At 41.8% G+C, this 20,926-nt stretch overlaps 1 protein-coding gene across 2 annotated transcripts in view; it reads right to left on the reverse strand.

Annotated features, from left to right (window-relative positions):
* Positions 1 to 20,926, reverse strand: part of STMN2 (stathmin 2) — a 44,549-nt gene that overhangs the window by 8,620 nt on the left and 15,003 nt on the right. For both annotated transcript variants that reach the window (XM_019725595.2, XM_074318586.1), the window contains exons 2-4: positions 14,908 to 15,003; positions 12,320 to 12,492; positions 1,042 to 1,233 (exon numbers count right to left, since the gene is read on the reverse strand). In XM_019725595.2, the coding sequence (XP_019581154.1) occupies positions 1,042 to 1,233; positions 12,320 to 12,492; positions 14,908 to 15,003 (461 nt within the window). The remainder of the gene's footprint in view (positions 1 to 1,041; positions 1,234 to 12,319; positions 12,493 to 14,907; positions 15,004 to 20,926) is intronic.

The following is a 20,926-nucleotide window of genomic DNA, read 5'->3' on the forward strand; positions in this document are numbered from 1 at the left end:
AGTTAGAGAATGGGAGTCAAAACAAAGAACCACCAGGATATCAGGATCAGGCTGCCTGGTCCTCAGATGAGCTGGGCCAATTCTAACAGGTGACATAAAGCTTCCTAAGAAACATACAGAAACAGGAGGCTGTTCGTTTTAGACTCTCAGTGCTCTGATAACAGGAACAGTCCCATAACTCCCTGTATCTCCAGGGCCTAACACGTAATACCGGCCAGTACTGGAGGGGAGGGTAACTGCTCAGAAAAGGATGGAGATATTCTTTCTCAAAAATCTTTCTCCGTGCCTAATCTGATGTCTGAAAATGGACAGAGCTAGACTACTCACAGCAATATGTCCATTTTTAAAGGAAAGATTTTTGAGGGGTGGTGGTGATGGCGGTGGCTAGATAGCATCGGACCCACAAAAAGGCAAGAAAGAATGTTTTCTGGAGGATCTCCAGCGCTGCTCATCCCGACTGATGTCAGTGCTTTACGTTCAGGGAGGTGAGGAGAAGGGCACCAGGAAACCAGAACGTGAGACAATGAATGCCTCCTATTCGCTCCCCTTCCCTTTGGTACCATGTGCTGTTATTATAGCCGAGTGCCTCCAGGGAGAGAATGGGCTTCCCACCATTCATAAACATTCTGTCCTTTCCTGACAAATACATTTTCCCAACTTAATATCGATATATTTCGTATGTATTAATTAAAGGTTAAAGTAAAATGAAACGTTACTATATCTTATATATGTGTGAAGTATTTAATGTTTCTAGTTGAGTGTTCCCCATCGGTTGGTTCTGAAGGTTTGCCCAGCAGTCATATACATTTGGGAAGCACAGAGCAGCCTCCCTGAATCCATTCAGCCCTGGAAAGTTGGACAAAATGTTGGGTCCGCATCTGTTGCTCTCCCACGGTCAGTGCGGCCCTGAGAGACCCGGCCCACCGGTGAGCTCTCCTCGGTGTGTGCAGGTTTTGGCCTAAGTTGCTGGTGCCCGGATTTGGGAGTCCACCCAGCTGTGTTGTGTGTGAAAGCAACCTCTGCTCGGGGCTCTGTCCTTACCTTTTCCTGCAGACGTTCGATAATAGCAGCTAGATTGGCCTCACGGTTTTCCTTAATTTGTTCCATTTTCAGGATCAGCTTTTCCTCCGCCATTTTGCTGAAGTTGTTGTTTTCCTCCAAAGCCTTCTGCAGGACTTCTCGCTCGTGCTCCCGCTTCTCCGCCAACTGTTTCAGCACCTGGGCCTCCTGAGACTGGGTAAGAAAAACACGTCTGTTTTATAATCTGGTGGAATAAGGGCCCCGACTCCAGAAAGCGTTCTTTGCGAATGAACAGTACGTCTAGCCTTGAGCCCTGCTCTCTCTTCGGTACTTTAGAGTGTTCTGTAGGATGTGGTGAGTTGGGAATTGCGGTGAGCTGGGTTTTCAGCTGTGGATTTTTCTGGACAGGCCGTTTTAGAAGAAACACTTAACCCTCATTGAGGAGTTTTTGGTTTGTTTTTAATATGTTGCCGTCAAGCATTTATGCAGTGCTGTAGTGAATCACAGGACAGCAGCATCTGGTGAAGCCTGAGGAAAACAGGTGAGGACTGGGGTAGATTCCAGTCTTGTCCCTGCCTCAGTGTTTCCTGACCAGCTGTAGTATGGATCCTGCAATGGACTTTTCAGCTTGCACCTATCATATTGCCAAACTCACTTTCTTGTTTTGTTCCATGCTCCCCCCCCCCCACCTTTTACCGTGTGCCAGATTCCCTTTGGAGACTTGTCTGCAGGCAGACTTAATGTCCACGTGGCCACAGACCACTGGAAAGTCCTTGTTCTGGCCTTTCTTGACTATTCTGAGGTTACCTGGGTCAGCTTTGAAGCCCTGTGCTGCCCAGTGGTTAGAACGGAAAGATCAGTGCCTCGCGTACCCCCACACTCTGTGCACTGTCAGTCTCTGCCCAGCAGGAGGTGGTGTGGTTTCGTAGTGAGTGTTCACCATCACCGCACCCTTGAGAGCCATGTGGAGGCCTGGTATCTACTTCCAGAGATTCTGGCTCTGGAGCCAGGAATCTATGCTTTTGATAAGCTTCCCTAGTGCTTATAATGCAGGCAATTCCCAGTCTACGACTTGAAAAATGCATTGGCATGGGCTTTGGTGGCAGGCCTGTGTGGAAATCTTAGCTGTGTTGGTGACTCAGGAAGTGTTAACTTCTTTCCATGTTCATTTTCTCCCCCACAATAACACAGCTAAGACAAGTCTTAGCCAATCCTGAGCTATCCAGGTTTAAAACTAAATTACTGCCCACTCTTTTCATTGTTTCTGGGTAATTCCTTGGGACCGGCTGGTCTGCTGAGATGAGCCTTCACAGGAGCAAATGTGAGTACCTAAGCACGGCCTATGAAGTATTGATTACCATTAAAATCACTAATAGGAAAACATTTCAGCTGGTGGTCGTGCTTGTGGGGTCTTACTGGAGAAATCTTGCTGTATAAACAATATGCAGTCTGACAGGGGAAGAAACGTCTCTTCCGAGAAAATTCCACTGGAATGGTAAAATCAGACAGCCTTAAGAATCTGTGTTGATGTGTTCAACACAGTTCCAAAGTTTATCAGGAAGGTGTTTAGTAACTCACTGCAGATTAGACAGAAAATTCTGGGACCCAGCCCCACTTCTAATTTTAACCCCGACATGGTTTCGCGGACATCTTTAATGGACCCAGCACGTTCTGGCTTTGTTGTAGCTAGCCATGGAACCAATATGAAAAATAATGAGGAAATGTTAACACAAAGTAAGTTCAGAATCAAATGGAACCCTTCTGGAAGAAACATGGACAAATATGTTTTAGCTGGTTGATCCTCCTCCCTCTAGGTGGGATTATGGGTAAAGCGTCCGACGTTAGTTTTGTTTTTGTTCTGCGACGACCAGGACTATTGAATGGTTTCAAAGAGGCAGACTGACGGAAAAGTTGTGCGTGTGTCTTTCAAGTCTCTCTGAAAAAAGTCTTTGTGGAATTATGATAATGGTTATATTTTTGGCATATGGGTAAAAACATTACGTATCTCGTCGGTTTGTTTGTAATCACAAAATGAAATAATGTTTGCAAGCTATTCAGCACAGTGTCTAATCAAGGGTAAGTTAGTACAGAGAAAATGGTAGCCATTATTATTGCAAGTAAAACTCAAAACCCTGTGACTGGACCTGATGGCCATCGAACCTGCTGGTACAACTAAACTCAAGTGTAAAATTCTGCCTACCTCCTGTGTGCAGGATATTTGTTCAGACTCCTTTGATTATCAACTGTAAGTGGATTCAGGGGTCCTCATGTTTCCTTCCTTTCCTCGCTCCCTCCCCTGTACCTACACTTGTCCACGTAGTGGGTTGTACTGATAGGAAATTTCATAGGGAAGTGAGCACCTCAAAGAACGAGCAGGAAACAACTGAGCCTTCATCTTAGAAAGTTCAATTCAATCTACATAACCACCACTCCAGAGAACTTTTTAGAGGGAGAGAAGTCTGGGTTATCACAAAATGCGGGTGCCATGTGTCAAAGAACTAAAGATTGGAACCTAGGTTTCTCTCTTCATGGACAGGAAACTGTGGGGCAACTTCAGGAAACAGAACCAAACAGATCAAAATAAAGCAAAACAAAACTTAACTTTTCAAAATTCTCTATAGCAGTGCTTTCCGGTGGTTTTCCTCTGTACAGTATGTGTCCATCAGCCAGAGCTGCTAAAGGCAGGTAGACACGTGAAACTTTGCTCAGTGTGGTAGCAGGGCCTTCCCTTCCTTTCTCCTCAGTGCGTCCAGCGTGGCCCTAGATAGAAGCTACCTGGATTTTTTATGGCCATTTCTTGCGGAGAGTTACCACAGATAGTTATCAAGAGGCAACTGCATAATTTTTAATTTCCAGATGCATAATTTTTAATTTTCAGATGCTTGAATTAACTTTGGCACTTCGTTACATTGTGTTGCAACTTAATGTTTATATTTGCATTCTTAACTTTCTTATGTGAGAGCCAAAGATAGCAGGGAAACAGGCCTGAGGAGGGAAGTAAGGCTAATATAGCACAGCATACCTGTTCCAACTTCTTGCCTTGATGGGACACGCCTTGTCTGTGTGAACAAACTCCCACGGGCCCCACTGTCAGTCATGGAGAGAGGCCTGTTGCATTTACTTGAGCTGCGTTTGCTGTTGCAGCCCCTGGTATTTTGTTAGCACAGTGACGGGGTGAAACGGAAACAGAAGGCAGTATATGCGTGAAGCCACTGCTACATGCCCAAGATGTGCCACACTCAGGGCTCCTCACTTCTGTGGTGCCTTTGCTTGCACACTTGGAAGGGACTGTTGGCAGCCACCATTGTCGTAATTCCTGCATTGGTAGGGCCTAATAACTATTTGCATTTCACATGTTTAAAGCTCAAGTCCATGAAAAAACTAGACGACGAGAAGTCAATTAGGAAATGTATTCCTCACCGAGAGAATATATATGGCTCCCTCTTTGGGTCCTTCCTCATCTGTGCTCAGCTCTTACACAGATTCTTCTGCAGAGCTCTGGGTCATGAGGGCCTTCCCTCGGTTCCTAAGGCCGCTGTCACTCCATTGCTGCAGTCAGACTTCTTTCCTCTTTGACAGCCTAGCGTCCAGCTACCGCTGACTCTAACTTCTCTAATTTTATTCCTGGGAGAAATTGATTCTCTCGCGAATGTAGCTTAAGCTCGCAGTCATAGGAAGAAAACTGGTTCTGGTTCCAATATTTCTATCAATGCGCAAAGAAGCATTTAGTCCAGAAAACTACAAAAAGATGACATGAAATGAGTATGAGGATGCAGAATAAAAATGTGAAATGTGGCAAAGTGGAAGCATTTGCCTTCCTTTTAGTAGTAGTACTATTACATGATCGAATAAATACTCTGACTTTATTCCTTACTCGGGTAGGTTAGCAGAAAGCAATCTTGGTTGCATGGCCTCACAGGGAGTTTGGAGAGGTGGGATTTGCTGAAAGTTGTTAAAAATAAATTGTTCAAGGGAAGAGGCTCTGGCCATGGAGGAACATTTTGGAATAGCATGTACCTAACTAGAAGGTCACTGAGAAACTGAAATAGAAAATGAGGGCATGCTAATGATCAGCTGGTATAATAATGCACATGTCAAGGCAAAGTATTTATAGAGCCAAAACGTCCAACACGGTGTTCTGGGAGATGAAAGAACCTTCTCCATCTTGCTGTTGTAATAACAGAAGCACATTACTGCTGAACACCTTTTCTAGGCGTAAACCTCCTTGCACTGAAATAAGTACGTGAGGCACGTGAAGGGAAAAATAATGAGATGGGGAGAAGAGTTACTATACGTTTAGGAGCACTTGAACGTTTTCCGTAGAGGTTCATTACCATTTCTTATATTACTAAGAGTTTAATTACCGTACAAATGAAATGGAAGATAAATTTGAGCTAAGTGGTTTATAAAACTCATTTTACGTTAGGTACGCATATGAGATTTAAGACTACATTTTAGACAGTGCTAGTTTTCCATTTGTTTCTGAAGCAAACACATTTTTCTATCCCTTTGTTTTCTTGTCCATTCTGATCACTTGGATGTATTACTTGCCATCCAGAACCATTTATCAGATACTAGATCTCCTAGCACCTACATGCTTTTATGCAAGTAGGTTAGATGATGTCTCTAATTATTGGCTAATGAAAAAACATTAGCCCAATTAGTCACAAATAATGTCTTATTAAAATATGACAACTGAATATACTTGTGTAAAACCAAAGGGTACAATATTTATTTGTGTCGAAGGATCCATTGCAGAATGAGATGTTTAAAATGATTACAATTCAAAGACCTTTAGAATGAGCCCTTCTGCTAAAGCCTATAATGCGTTTACTGCGATTCACTCAACACAGAAGCAGGGGGTGACACACATGGGGAATCTGTGGCTCATGTGTCACCTTCTCTAAGGAGTAGAATGCTTCCTGAATGTTGAATAATCCAGCACTTAATAATCCAGTTCAGAATCCACTGCTATACAAACCACCCCCTCTTTTCTGGGATTCGACTTGAATTGCTATCTGCAGGATGAGATGCCGACAAATGGAAAAGGTAAGTCTGTCACGTTTGGTGACTAATGATCAGCTTTATGCTATTTTATCAAAAATAAGCAACACATCTTTCAGAAGTTCAGTGACTTTGGAGTTGATTGTGCCAATATTGTCACTATACCAATTATATCTCATGGGACTACTTCGTGTAGAATTCTTTTTAATTTAATGTATTTTAGTGTGAGATTTTTATCACTGTCATTTAAATGCGTAAGTTTTCATTGTTTTTTTCATAATACTAATTTTTTTCAAGCCACTTTTAGTTGGGTTGACCTATTTATTTATCTGTTACCTATCAAATGACATTTCTTTGTACTTTGATAAATAGTATTCCTAATATTTAAAAATATTTATGAAACATTGTATTGGAACATTTTAACATTGGCATTAATGAGAAACTTCTCTATAAAATTATGAGTTTGCTAGATCACCATATCTGTGAGGTCAGGAACTGGATGAGTTTTTATGCAGAGACAGCTAACAGTGCTTTCATGGTGCTTATGTACCTTTATGTAGCGTTAGTAACTGTTCTAATTCTCACAATAATGCCATGATGTCAATGCTGCTATCAGTCTCATTTTACAGGTGGGTAAAATAAGGCATAGAGAGGTTAGTGACTTACTCAAGGTCACACAGCATTAAGTGTTAGAATTAGACTTTAATAATAGTCATTCTCTTAACCACATGTTCTTAACCACTGTGCTTTAAAAAACACTTAAACACTACTCAGTTTAGGATGCCTGCATAATTTGTCGTCCAAACTGGGACACTAATAATATTAAAATAATAGTAATAATAATAATAATAGGAAGAATGGTATTAAAACAGCAGGAGTAAGCTGGAGTTGTCCTGGGCTAACTGGGGTGTGTGCGTAGCTTAACACTTCTGCCTCTCGCTAATGAATAAATGTTTGTTGAGTGAATAAATGGATGCATGGACGACTAAAGTGCTCATATCATTTCACCCATGTGGGTCAGTTGCAATATGGAAACTTTGATTTCAAGATAGGAACTTCAAGCAAACGTCATGAGAGAATCTGGTCTCATGGAGATGAACCCTGATTCCCAGAGATTATCAAAGAGGGGAGAATAAGCAGGGAAAGGTCTTATTTTTTAAAATAAAAAAGTTCCACTAGCTAATCAGTGGAGCATTAATTCTGGTTCAGAGGAGCCTGAGGGAGGGTCATCCCACTTAGGAACCAGATGGTCACATGGAATGAGGAATATAGAAAACTGCCAGAACACTTAGCACAGTGAATTCAGGGCCACATGGAGGCGCCCCCATGGCAGCCTTCCTTCCAGCTGTAAATCCAGAAGGCCCTGTCACACAGTGAGGTCATTGGTTCCCAGATGTGGCCCCGGTATTCCCAGAAGCAGGCCATTCAAGGGGGATGGGGTTTCATATGCGTTTTTATGTTTTAAAAGCCCTATCAGAAATCATATTTTACCTCTATGTCTACGTCTATCTTTATATTTACTGTGAGTTAGAATTATGCCAATCTAGTGAGAAAATGCTGTTATTTTATGATAATCAGAAATAATGATTGAGTTACAGATTCCTTTGATTATAACAACGAGGAATTAATACTTACTTACATGTAATATGTTTGGTACACAGAATCTTTAAAAACTTGTAACTATGGGAAAAGAAATGGATCCAGGGCAGTGAAAATGTGGCTGACCACTGGGCTAGGTTATACTTTTGCATATTTTTGAGAGCCTTTAGTGACGCCTCGTTATTCACATAATGGAATTTGAGCCTCCAACCTGGCACTCGAGGCGCTCTACAGTGTCACCTCACTACCTGTCCGCTCCCCACCCAGATCCACTAGTTCAAGCTACTGGTCTGCCCACTACTGTGAAACACACTTGCGGTATTCTCACTCGGGGCATACTTAGTTCTGGGACCGCTCTCTCAGTCCGGAACACTTTCATGTCTTCTCGGTTTATCTGACACTATTTGTTTTTCTAGTCACCCAGCTTTTTGAAACAGTTGTTTCTCTGAAAATATGCCACACTTCACATCAAGTGGTGAAATGGTTTTCTTTTCCTTAATGACCTCCTATTTCACTTGAAGTCCTTAAATCCCTCTGACCACAATTTCTACCAGTCTCCCCTTCTACTTCAGCCACTCTGTCCTCTTTGTTACTGCTCAAGCTGTCCTAGCATACTCCTACCTCAGGGCCTTTGCACTTGCTGTTCTCTTCAAATGTTCTTCTAACCCCAGAGCAAAGTCACGTGACTCCTTGCCTTCATGCTTCTTTTTCAAATGTTCTCATATTCAAGAGGCCTTTTGTGACCATCCCATCTGAATAGCACCATTCACTCCAGCACTGCTAATTCCCTTTGCCCTGCTTATATTCAGTATCACCTGACATATACTTATTTATTAGCTGTTTTCCCCCCATTGAAATGTAAAGTTTATGAGGAATCCGTAGTGCTTAGCACAGTGCCTGTCAAATAGTAGGTGCTCAATAAATAGCTGTAGCTGCATATGGCTATTTTCATATTTCTTTTTAAAAACGTGACTGCTAGAAAAATTTTAAATACATTTGTGGCTCACATTATATTTCTATTGGACAGTCCTAGTCTGGATAGCTGCATAGATGGCTGTTTTCATTCTACTTATATGAAAATAACCACAAAGGATGTCAGCAGGGATAAAGGAGAGAATTACAAATTCATAGTGTATGAGCTAAATAATTATTCTAATGGTTATAGTAACACTAAACATTTACAGATAAAAACTGGATGCTGGGCTGGCCCAGTGGCTCAGGCGGTTAGAGCTCCGTGCTCCTAACTCCGAAGGCTGCCGGTTCGATTCCCACATGGGCCAGTGGGCTCTCAACCACAAGGTTGCCAGTTCAATTCCTCGAGTTCCGCAAGGGATGGTGTGCAGTGCTCCCTGCAACTAAGATTGAACACAGCACCTTGAGCTGAGCTGCCGCTGAGCTCCCGGATGGCTCAGTTGGTTGGAGCATGTCCTCTCAACCACAAGGTTGCCAGTTCAATTCTTCTAGTCCCATGGGGGATGGTGGGCTGCGCCCCCTGCAACTTGCAACGGCAACTGGATCTGGAGCTGAGCTGCTCCCTCCACAACTAAGACTGAAAGGACAACTTGAAGATGAACGGCACCTTCCACAACTAAGATTGAAAGGACAACAACTTGACTTGGAAAAAAATTCCTGGAAGTACACACTGTTCCCCAATAAAGTCCTGTTCCCCTTCTCCAATAAAAATCTTTAAAAAAACAAACAAAACAAAACAAAAACACAACCCAAAACTGTGGATGCCTGTAATTTTGCTTGTCTGATTCATTTCTGTTCTTCAGGTAAGAATACCGCAATTTTCTTTGGGGGCATTACTCCTCTAGTCTCCTTACCCCAGATAGCTTACCTCCTCTGCAGGTTAGTGGTGCACATGTGATCCAGGCTAGCCAATCACAGTGCTGCCTTCCCTCGGCTGCAGTGATTGGCTCTGGGTTGGGCATGTGACCCAGGCCAGGCCGTTGAGACTCAATTCCAGGGCTTTTTAGAGTTATTAGGAAAGAGAAGCTGTCTTTCTGCTGGAGTTGCTGATTTGTGAGGAAACAATTTGGGATGACTAAAACTGAACTTTCTTAGTATCAAAATCCATGAGCTACAGGAAGAGATAATAGATATAAAAAGAAAGTTTTCTGATGATGCTGTTTGATCTCCTGAATCCAGCTGTTTTTGAATCTGCAGCCAGTCCCAGGATTTGAGTCTCTACCCTCTTTTGTTTTAGCTAATTGAGTTTTGGTTCCATGCATGTCCTCACTAAGATAATTACTGAGATATATGCACTTGCTGAAGGCTGTTTAAGAGAATTAGCAGTTCTTCAAATGAGAGCTAATTAAGTCAGTACAGCCCAATACAATAAAATCAATTAATGATTTTTTAAGTTGGCACTTTCTGTTCATTAGTTACATTTTCTTCTAATGAAAACCCCACTACCAGGACACCATCTATATAATGATTTTTGCCTTGAAAATTTTAACAAATAATACCAGAAATGTGAAAGAATACTGATTTTAAAGGGGTCCAAAAAATCCTTTTTCCTGGGAGTCATAATGCTGGATGATTACATTTGTAGATGTCTTTTAGTCATGTGGCCAATTTCTAGTTTAATTGTGTAAATGCATAATAGTTGAGAATTTCCTGCTGTCGGGGCAGGGATTTTACCAAAACCAGTAAGTAGGTCACTCAGGGAGTTTTATGAGAACACCCAGTTCATTTTGATCATCTCTGTGTTGTTCTTCGTTGTCTTTTAACAGTTTCCTATGAATTAAACCCATTACCTAGAAACACCAGCAATATCCTGAACCATGTTGAATTTTTATCTCTGAGTTTCAATTTTAGCTCAGTCACTCAGTTTGTATTATAATCAAGTCACAGCATCTTTATCTGTCAACCCATGACAAACGCCACTGCTTGGGTGAGGACTTAAACAGCCTCGAGTGCAACATGCTGTCTCCTATTGTGAGTCATGTATATCTGCTGGCAGCAAAGTCTCGATGGACCGTGACTCTGAAAAGTTCATTTAGCTTTACTACGAGAAGAAAGCTGTACATAACAAAAAAAGCGAATAAATATTTTTAAAGCAACTTCCTGTACATATACTTGGATTAATAGTTCACTTTCCTTCTTTTAAAATCCTTATCTATAACAACACTGATTGATCAAATACAATAAATACATATGTAGAGAAATACACAGACACTTGGAGAACCTCACTCTAGAGAAAACTGAGATTGTGAACCAGTATGTTACATGACAGTACGATTTTTCAACCACAAAGATTACAACAAAAAGTATATTCTGGTTCAGAAGACTTTACCTGAGGACATGTAATCTTTGAACCTTGTTATCTGATACTATGTATGTATCACACACACACACACACACACACACACACACACACACATTTGGGTTTCTCCTGTACACCCTGTCAGATAATTGAGTCTTTAGGCGAAGGACTATCTTCATTCTCTTTCTAACTATCCAGCGTAGAAGTGTTTAATATGCTGGCTAACTTTTTATAAGCAACATCTTAATAAAATAAACTATTATAAATGCAGAGTTTCCATTCAAATTGTAAGATCGTACATGCAGCATATTAGTGACTACATGATTCTGAAACTACATCATGATAAAGTCAGTGGAAAGTACAATGCAGGAGTGAATTACCTAAAATTTCATTTGGGTGGATCAAGAGTATCTTGATGGGCTGGGCTCCCATAATCACATAGTTGGTACAGATGTGTCCAGACATAACTTCTGTCGCTAGATATATCTTTGGGATTTCTGAGTGCCCTCATTTTTAATACCCTTGGCTTTTCTTAGTCATCTGACTGTGGAAATTAAAGATCTGGCCAAAGAAAAGCTCTCTCATACAAACAGAGACCAATGGAACAAAGAGAGAAACATACCATCAAGGCTTGGAAGTGGGCACTGGAAGATACTCAGATCCCAGAAAGGGTCCTGCTCTTGGGAAGCGCAACTTCAAGGCAGGTAGCCAGGCCTTGAGGAGGACAGGTGCAAGCTCCTGGCCTTTACCCTGGTGTGCAGAGCATCTGGGCAGGAAGTACCTCAGAGGGAGGACCTGGAAGTTTCTAGTTCCAAGGAAAACCATGCAGCACACTGGGGGCGGGATGCAGACCCCGAGAGGGAAGCGTCACCATCCTGCAGCCGTCCCACCCCCGCCCTGGAGTGAAATTACCTAAGGCTGTGCTTTCTCCTTTATGATGAAGGACTAGGGCAGGGAGACTTTATCATACACTGAGGGATCCCAGCTAGGGGAGGGCGTCAGGGCACTGATGCTCTTTGTGTCTGAGATGTTGGGCTTCAGCAGTGTTCACAGGCTGCACCTGTGTCTGTGGAAGAGCCACATGTATTTAGGTGTCGCTGTCCTCGGGAACCTCTGCTGAAAGTGTGAGTGTGCATACGTGTGTGAGAGTGTGTGTGTGTGAGAGACTGTGTGAGTGAGTGTGAGAGTGAGAGTGTGAGTGAGTGTGTGTGTGTGTGTGAGTGTGTGAGAGAGAGAAAGAGAAGGGGAGGGCAAGGACGGAGGGAGAAGAGTTAAAAACCATGTACGGGGACAGATGGATACTAGACTTATTGTGGTGATCACATCGTAAGGTATATAAATGTCTAATCACTATCCTGTACACCTGAAACTCTTGTAATGTATTTAACTATAATTAAAAATTGGATCAACCATTGGAAAATGTACCTTTCTTCTTTCCTCTGCGGCCTCCAGCTTTTTCTGGATCTCCTCCAAAGACAGGTCTTTCTTCTTTGGAGAAGCTAAAGTTCGTGGGGCTTCTGAGATGGGAGATGGTGGCTTTAAGATCAGCTCAAAAGCCTGGCCAGAGGCACGTTTGTTGATTTGCTTCACTTCCATATCTGAGGAATGAATATTTGCAAATGTTAAGCATGCAGAGCATGAAGCATGGTTGTATTTTAATAATCTGAATTCCCACACTTGAAAATAACATTGCTGTTCAAAGAGGAATAAAATGCCACCCGTGATCATTTGCTCTACTATGATTTCTCATTCTTTAGTATAATTATGGATATATTTTAACATATTATGGATATATTTATAACATTGCGGAATTAAAAAATGTCCACAGGGAGTGGAATAATGTAGGTATACTTAGGAAAAAACAGCCTGAATTGATTTAAACTAAACTTTATTTTCCTTTTGAATAAATATGAGCTTCACATGAAAATCAAGTAGCACAGATTTAGATTTTTACTGATTGATTGATTGACTGATTGATTGGTGGAAATCACCATAGCTGGAGGCATTTTCAGGCTAAACAATGAGGAAAATAACAAAGTTGTCCAGTTCTCATATATAATCCTGTGGTGGGAAATCACAGGAGCTGTTGTTAGAACCAACATAGCTCCCTGAGCGGCTGGAAAGACTCGGCTCCCGCAGTGCGCATGTGCACAGCATCCTGCCGGATTATGGTCTGCTCTGCTGTGTGTGTGTGTTGACCTGAGTCGTCAAGCGTGTGTAGTGTCCACTCTGGGGAGGACATGTGATGCGGTCCTGCCTTCAGGGTGCTTACTGTCTAATGGGGACAGCAAGACAAGGTCCCACTGTGATAGCTTTAATCCGACTTTCTGTCTGCTTAGAACGTCCCCCTTAGGATGCAGAGAGGAGCCCGGAAAGAGGCCGTAGTGGAGGGGGAGGGTGACATTCACTTCTCTAAGCTGTACACTGTGTCTGTCTAAGAAATGGTTAAGAACTGGAAAATGGCTAGCCACGTTTTTCTCACCAGCAGCTTATGTGAGAAAGGTAAGCAGGTTATCAGACCCTCAGCAGTGCGCAAGCGATGCTGAATTGTCTGTTCAACTTCTAAGACTGAGCTTATGCAGAACTTCTGACTTTCTTCTTTCCCCCTCAGTCTCTCAGCGGGCAGAAACCGGCACTCTGTCCCCTGTCCCACCAAGGCACCTGTGTACCCCCTGTCTCGGCAGGTAACCACGTTGTGACCTCCTTACTGACTTGTTTGGTGGGGTGCTCTTCTAGGCCCTGAGTTCCTTGAAGGGGGGGCCATGCTGTGTCCGTCTTTGGAGCCTTAGTGACAACACAGAGTGACGTTTTGGAACCTCAGAAGAAACAGCTGGATTTAGGCAGAGCTGCATCTAGCACATTAAGGATCTAGTTTATTTGTTGGCTGAATGAATTTGTACAAAGTAGGCACTGGGCCTGCATTCTAATGAGAATTGTTGTTGGAAACCGAAACCCTTTGCACGAAGGCTGTTTCCTTTTGAAAGTTAATTGGCATGTATGATGCTTGTGCCATGACAGAGTCATTTTGGCAGGAAAACGCCTTTCAGTCCTGGAATGCGCTTTAAAGGCACAGAAGGGGTTAACGGCCACAGACCCCTTTACCTTCTCTTAATGTATTTCTTTACACATGTAGAGAAGAAAAATAATGATGAGCCAAACAGAGAAACGTGCTTCAGCTATATCTGCTACACACATTACTGTGTCAACCAGTTTTGATTGTATTGACTGAATTAAGTGAGGACGGTATTGTTGACAATGATAACTGCCATTTTGGGGTGCTTACAAGGAAGAGTTCGATTTGCATTAAACCACTTATGCCCCACAGCACCCCTGGAGGGGAACACTAGAGTTAAATAAGGCTCAGAGAATCTAAGTGACTTGCCAGGGGTCATGTGGATTGTGGCAGAGCCAGGAAGGAAACAAAGTAGAATGAGTCAGGAGAAGTCAAACCGAAAGGGTTACAATGCAAAGAAGCTCACAGCCAGGCTAGTCCTCTAGGCTTTTCTTTTTAAATCGTCTTGATCTAGAGCCTCAGTCGTAAGTCAGTTTTATTATTGGAACTTGTTAGGTTGTTGACGTGCGTACACCAAATACGGGAACTTTATAAAGACTATGCTAATGCAAAAACTGTGATGCTATCAATTTTCTCTCCTGGGTTTTCTCAGTATAAAGCATTTTCTTGCAAATTATGATCTGCTCTGATTAGATCTTATCGTGTCATGTTGTAAAGAAACGACTTGGCCACATTCTGGATGTTGACATGTTTTTTAGACGTGGCTGCACTAATAATTCAACCGCATTTCTTACGAGATCTTAATGTGCTGTTACTAGCACCAGACTCACACTGCTTCGAGCAGTAGGCTAGCAATAAGACCGAATGGGTAGACACAGCAAGTCAATAGTGAGATCTACCAAATACTGATTTGATTATCTTAGCAGCCGGGAGAGAGAAATGGAAGGACCCACACTTTCCCAAAGGATCTCGCCGGCAGGGGCGCTGTTGTCAGACTCACCGTCGTAAGTGTAGGTGTTGATGTTGCGAGGTTCCGGGTAGAAGCAGGAGCAGATGAGCGACAGCATGGACAGCTCCTTCATCTTTTCCTTGTAGGCTGGAACAGAGGCTCGAGGTTAGAATCTTGCATTTTCTGAGATTCCTCTCAGTGCTTCTTTTAATTGGGATGGGACTCCTAGCCTCCTGCAGAGTGAGTGTGGCCAGGGATATCACTCTACTCTTCCTCAAAATATAAATGGATGCAAGATGGAAACAGCTCCCACACGCCTGTTCCTTATTACAGAGGACATAAATCCCATTAGAGCGGGTAAGGTAAGAAGTGGGAGAAAGGGCGTTAGAGGAAGAAAGGAAGGTAGAAGGACTTGAGATCCAGCAGGACAGGAGGGAGCTGGAGGAAGCAGACGCGAAAGTGCGGAGACATAGGTCCATTCTAGTGCCTGTCCAGCAGGTGTGCTGTATATAAGTGACATTCAGGAGGGGTCCTTTGCTGGTTCAGCCTGAATGGCCACACATTCATTTGGGGATAGGCAGAGCACTCATCAGGATAGTTACTAAGCGGACATCCTCCAGGGACCCATATTGCTGCTTTCCCAAGTTCACGTTCTTCTATCTCCTTCTTTCCACACACACCAAAAGCTGGATCTGAGATCTGATAACTGTCCTGTCTGCATAACCCAGTTTGGGTGCCCACCTTGCCGAGGACCTGCAGGAGCTCGGATAGGGACCTCCTTCCCTCTTCATCCCCTCCCCATTTCATTTCCTTTTCCTTCAAGAGGTGTCCTGCCTAGGTGACCTTGGAGGGCATTTTACTACTGTTGGTTGTCACCAGGACAAGTGATGACCAAATGGAGATAAGGAGATGCGATCCTCTCACTTTATGGATTCTTTAATTAGTGAGATTTATAAATTAAGAAAAATGGAAGAAAAATGATGAGAAAGTATAAACATGGTGATGGAATAACACTGAACCGCACAGGTAACATTTGTTTATTGGTAGGGTCTTCTGATCATTACCGTAGTCCAAGAGAAAGTGAATACCTTGGGAAGATGGAAACTCTCAGGTTAGTTTGGGCGTTATTGATAGGTACATCTTTTGTTTGGCCGGCAAGAAACAGATTCAATATTCAGATGCTTTACAGCTACAGAATGTTAGATTGGGAAGGTCCTAAGAGATCATTTAGCCAAACGCCCACCAATTTTGCAAATGAAACTGGCCCACAAAGGGCAAAGTCATACTCGTATGTAGCTGGTGACAAAGCTGGGGTCTCTGGCTAAACTGCAGCAAATCAAGGCCGCCAACAGGCCTTCTTCTAGCTCTACTTTCAGGATGAGGGTCACTGTGTCCAGAGGACCGGACATGCCTGGTTAGATAAGAGTGGGGAGGGTGGTCAGGCACGGCTTTACCGTCCTGATTGCCAAGTTTAGCACATAAAAATACAGGACACCTAGTGAAGTTTTATATTTCATGGGACATAGGAAAAACATTCTTTGCTCTCCTCAAATTCAATTTAACTGGATGTCTTGTACTTTATATGGCAACCGGAGCAAGTGGACCTGGGTCGTAAAGACTGAGCAGTGTTGAGGAAAGCAAAGACCTGGAAATGGGTTCTAAAGAGACCACACGGAAGACTTCTCTGGGTCTGAGTTCACTTAAAATCAGTCACTCCAGGGCTTGTTATTTACTTCCTGGTCTTTATGAATGGCATTGTCTGTGCTCCAGGGGACGGCCCTGATGCACACCATCCTCCCGTGGGGTTTTCCGGAGTTGTGTCCTGGAGTGTGTCTTCCTGTGGGTCCATTCTGCTCCACGATTTTCGGTAAGATGTTTGGAAATTTTGCTCATGTACAAGGGTTGTGACTTACAATATTATATTTATATGAAAACAAACATGGATATATTTCATTCAAGAATGTCAGAGTATCATGAATTTTAAACATGTAAACTTAAAAAGAAGAGAGTTTAGTTTTGAGTCAACCCTTAGGACTATTTCTGTGAGTTTGAGGTCAAAGATGGCAGTGGGCTGGTTAGCTGTAAGTCTTCGTTTGTCCACATGGTTCTGGGTTAAGCACATTAATAACATTCCCTTGCGCTGTCAGAAGTTTGGCCATTACAGTCATCCCAGCAATACGGAGCCACTGAACATTCTGAAAGGGGGGCGGGGTTACTTGATAAAAGCCTGTTCTTAGATTTATTTGGCCAATTTATGCAGGAAGGCCTGTAACTAGGAGACACACTTAAGAGACAGCTGAGTCAAGTTTAGCTGGTAATGTGGTATGGCTTTTGAAAATGGTTGTGCAAAGGAAAAAGAAAGCGAAATGCAAGAGACTTTATGAAAGAAGCATTACTAGGAATTAATAACTGAATGTGGGGCCCAGGGCAGAGCGAAGGGAGAGAGATCCTTGTGGATGGGTGGTCAAGGGAAGCTTTCCAGAGAAAGTATGGCTAAAACTGAGTCCAGTAGGATGACTTGGCCTTGCAGAAAACAGGGTATGGGTTGAGGTACTGAAATATATGTAATTTGGATAAACTTTTTTATTAACAGTAAAAAAAACAAAACCCAAGCAAATGCAAAAGGCTATTAAAAACATGCTAATAATATTTCACTACTGACATTTCATGCATTGAGTTGACAATCATTTTCTTTATTTTTTTCTTTTGAAATCAGCATATATTAATCTTTTCACAATACCCCAACATCACGCAGAGTCGCATGCATGTTTGTAAGGATGTGGGAGGTGACAGGTAATTCCACATAATCTTTTTCATAGTTGGTTGCATTTGCTATTAAACTATGAATATCTGCAAGTAAGCGTGTTTCTCCAGTGTATTCATTTGAAATTCAACCCACATGATGTATAATGATTCTATAGCAATATCCACTTAGCCTAATGGTGTATGAACACTAATAGCTTTTCCCCTCTTCCAATGGCTACCTACAGTGAACTATGAATAATGGTAACAGCTGCTGTTTGTTGAGCACGATGTCTCAGGCATGGTACTCAGCTTCTTGCACGCATTATCTCATTTAATAACCTCAACAAGGTACTATAATTAATCCAGATTTACAGATAAAATCAAGACTCACATAAGTGTAACTTGCCCAACATGCGATGGGTCATAAAGTGTGCAGTTAAGTTTGAACATAGGTCCGCCTGACTCTTTGTGCCTCTTAATGCAGTTGACCACCTCCAACAATTTGCTCAGATGTGTTAGTCACACCTTCACTGTCTACACATTATTTCAAACGAGAAAATAATGTATATTATTACTGATTTTTAAAATAGATTCCAAGACTTTTCCCATTTTTCTTTGGCATTTGTTGCTAATGAATGTGCACTTTAGTTATTGACTACGTGGCTTTGGGTAAATATAGAGGTTTATAGAAAGAAACTTTTTATTTTTTTTTACTTATGGCTTTTACTTGGTGCAAATGGCTAGAACACTCAGGAGTTTCTCAGAAGGAATTCTGAGTATATATGTTCTTATTATATGAGTAAATAGATACTTACACATTTATATTGCAGCTAATGAGATAAATAGATAATTATCTAGGTATTTTAGGAAAAGGAAACTTTTGTATCCGTTATTTGGATATTTTAAGAACGATGTATTTTGGCAGGCAATTACCTGAATTTTTCCTTTTTTTTTTTGAGGAACAAAGAGTGCTTACGGAGAACAATATAATCTGTACTAGACATTTAATAATCAGATTAGATCTTGGGCTAGATGAAAACAGCAGAGAGATTTTGTTTACTTGGTAAAATATGAAACAGACACGCATATATATGTATCATAAACTCTAGGCCCTTTGCTCAAACTTTCAAGTATGCCTTAAATTTATACATACTGTGCTTTGACAAAATAATGTATGTTGTGCATGAGAGTATAACCCATCATTTTCTAAAGGCCAAATAAAAATAAGCGGTTTAAAAGTTTTCAATTTTCTACTTCATTTGGCTTGTGTGAGAATGACCAAATAAGTTCTCACACTTACCATTTTGTTGTTACCTGATTTGGAATCAGTAGTATCCTAAAATACCTTCCGTTTATGCATTCTGGGGAATACTTTGACTCAGTTTTGGCTAATGCTGTGTGTAAGGTGGTAATATGGTAATATGTATTAGACTTCCTGTTAACATGTGAAAGACAGTAAGGAATGCTCTAAAAATGTCATGAGTATGCTATTCTGGGAGGAAACATTTCATCATCTCTGTATGGACTACTCATCCATGTATGACCATAAGGACACGGCCACTCAGAGGACTGGGCAGCTGACCGTGGACTTGGGTTCTGGGTGGCTCCGCCAAAGAGCGCCCTGAGTCTGTTAGCACGTTCCCTTTTCTCCTTTCCTTTGTTATGTTTTCCCTGTGGTCATATTAGTCTAGCAGGGAGGTTTTCTTGGCTTCAATACTCAATTTGGATTCAACCTAATTTTCTTCTTTTGAACGTCTAGGCAGAAAGTACAGGATAAAATCAGATGCTATGTAGAATGCAGGATTTTGATGCCTTATGCTTGGCTTTACAGCAATTAGATCTGCATTGGTTTCTGAGCGATTTCATTGAAAATTTTTCTTGATTTGAAGCATACTAATTTATATAAACATGACTAAAGGCACCTCTTAAGTAAAAAAGGTCTGTCATTTCCAGGTAGAGGTGTCTTTAGGACCTGGCAGACTGCGGGTGATAGCCATGGACCTGGTTGGCAGTCTTCATTGCCGGTGCCAGGACTTAAAAAACAGCACAGTGGGAGAAACAGGCTACTCTGCTGATTGGTTCTAAAGACCTGAGACTTACACCCCGATTATTAAACAGCGAACCCACGTTTTACCACCACATTTTATCTCCTAATTGTATCCTCCACTCTCTTTTCCTCCCATTATCTGAGTCTTTACATAGATGGGAATCAGCGACCTCTTAGCCTTCTTTTTACATGTCATAAATTAAGCTCCTGATGCTCATTTTAACTTGATTTTGAGCATACTGTGTTATGGGTGTGTGTGTGTGTGTGGCATGTTTGGTAGTTTGATGCTTAGGGGTCCTAGAGTCTAAGGTTGCATTATTTTCTAAAAGTCAAATGTGTCATCCTGTTTTGAAGTATTTTTGGGAGCTCCATCACTGTGATTTTTCTTCTTGAAAGATGAAATCAACTCAAATGATTTTATTTAAAGCCCTTGCATACTATATTGGCTTAAATTTGGGCGTTACAAAAACGTTGGTTGGTGAATATGTAATTGAGGATTCAACATTGGATGCAAAATCTCAGATTTTTAAAGATGTTTTAACATCCCAGCAGACCACTGGTATGAGGTAATGTTCTAGATATTTCTGCTATGATGATGTCATGCTGATTAGTTTAGTATAAATATAGATTCAGTTTGCATTCATTCTCCTTACCTCTCCCTACCAAGAATTATGGTCTCCTAAGCTATAATGACCAGACAGGTTTTGAAAGATTAGTATTCGATCAGATGAAGCAGCATACTTTTTCTGCAGGAATAGATATCACGTCAAATAGAGGGACCTTTAAGAAGGTCAGAGCTGGACAACACATCACTGGATTTTACAGAAGCTCAGGAGTCTCCTAAATTTCAATGAGACTGATTCTTGGCAAAGCAGTTGTGACAAGGAAAATAAATTGAATGAAATCAGTCAGTTCTTGTGATGAAAATTGTAATAAGAACAGTAAATTGTACCAACCTGGCCCTCAGCTTACTCTTGATGCCAGTTAAAGCTCCTGCTGCGCCTAATGAGAATTCCACTACGTCATGCAGGGTTTTGTCCTTTTTTCTTTCCCCCGATGAAAGAAATTCTTAATAGTCTTCCACAGACACCAAACTGCACTGCATTTTGCAGGGGTCATGGAAGCACTTTATTCTGTGTAGGTTTCAGGGTTTCATCACCAAGCCTAATTCTGGTTACTGAGTGAGCATTTCTTCTTAAGTCCCCAGTACTGGCAGGTAGTAGTGAGCCTAAGATGAAAGCTAACTTGGGATTTAAATGAGACAAAGCTAGGGTGAAA

Source organism: Rhinolophus sinicus, linkage group LG14, assembly GCF_036562045.2.
Source record: "Rhinolophus sinicus isolate RSC01 linkage group LG14, ASM3656204v1, whole genome shotgun sequence".
Taxonomy (NCBI): domain Eukaryota; kingdom Metazoa; phylum Chordata; class Mammalia; order Chiroptera; family Rhinolophidae; genus Rhinolophus; species Rhinolophus sinicus.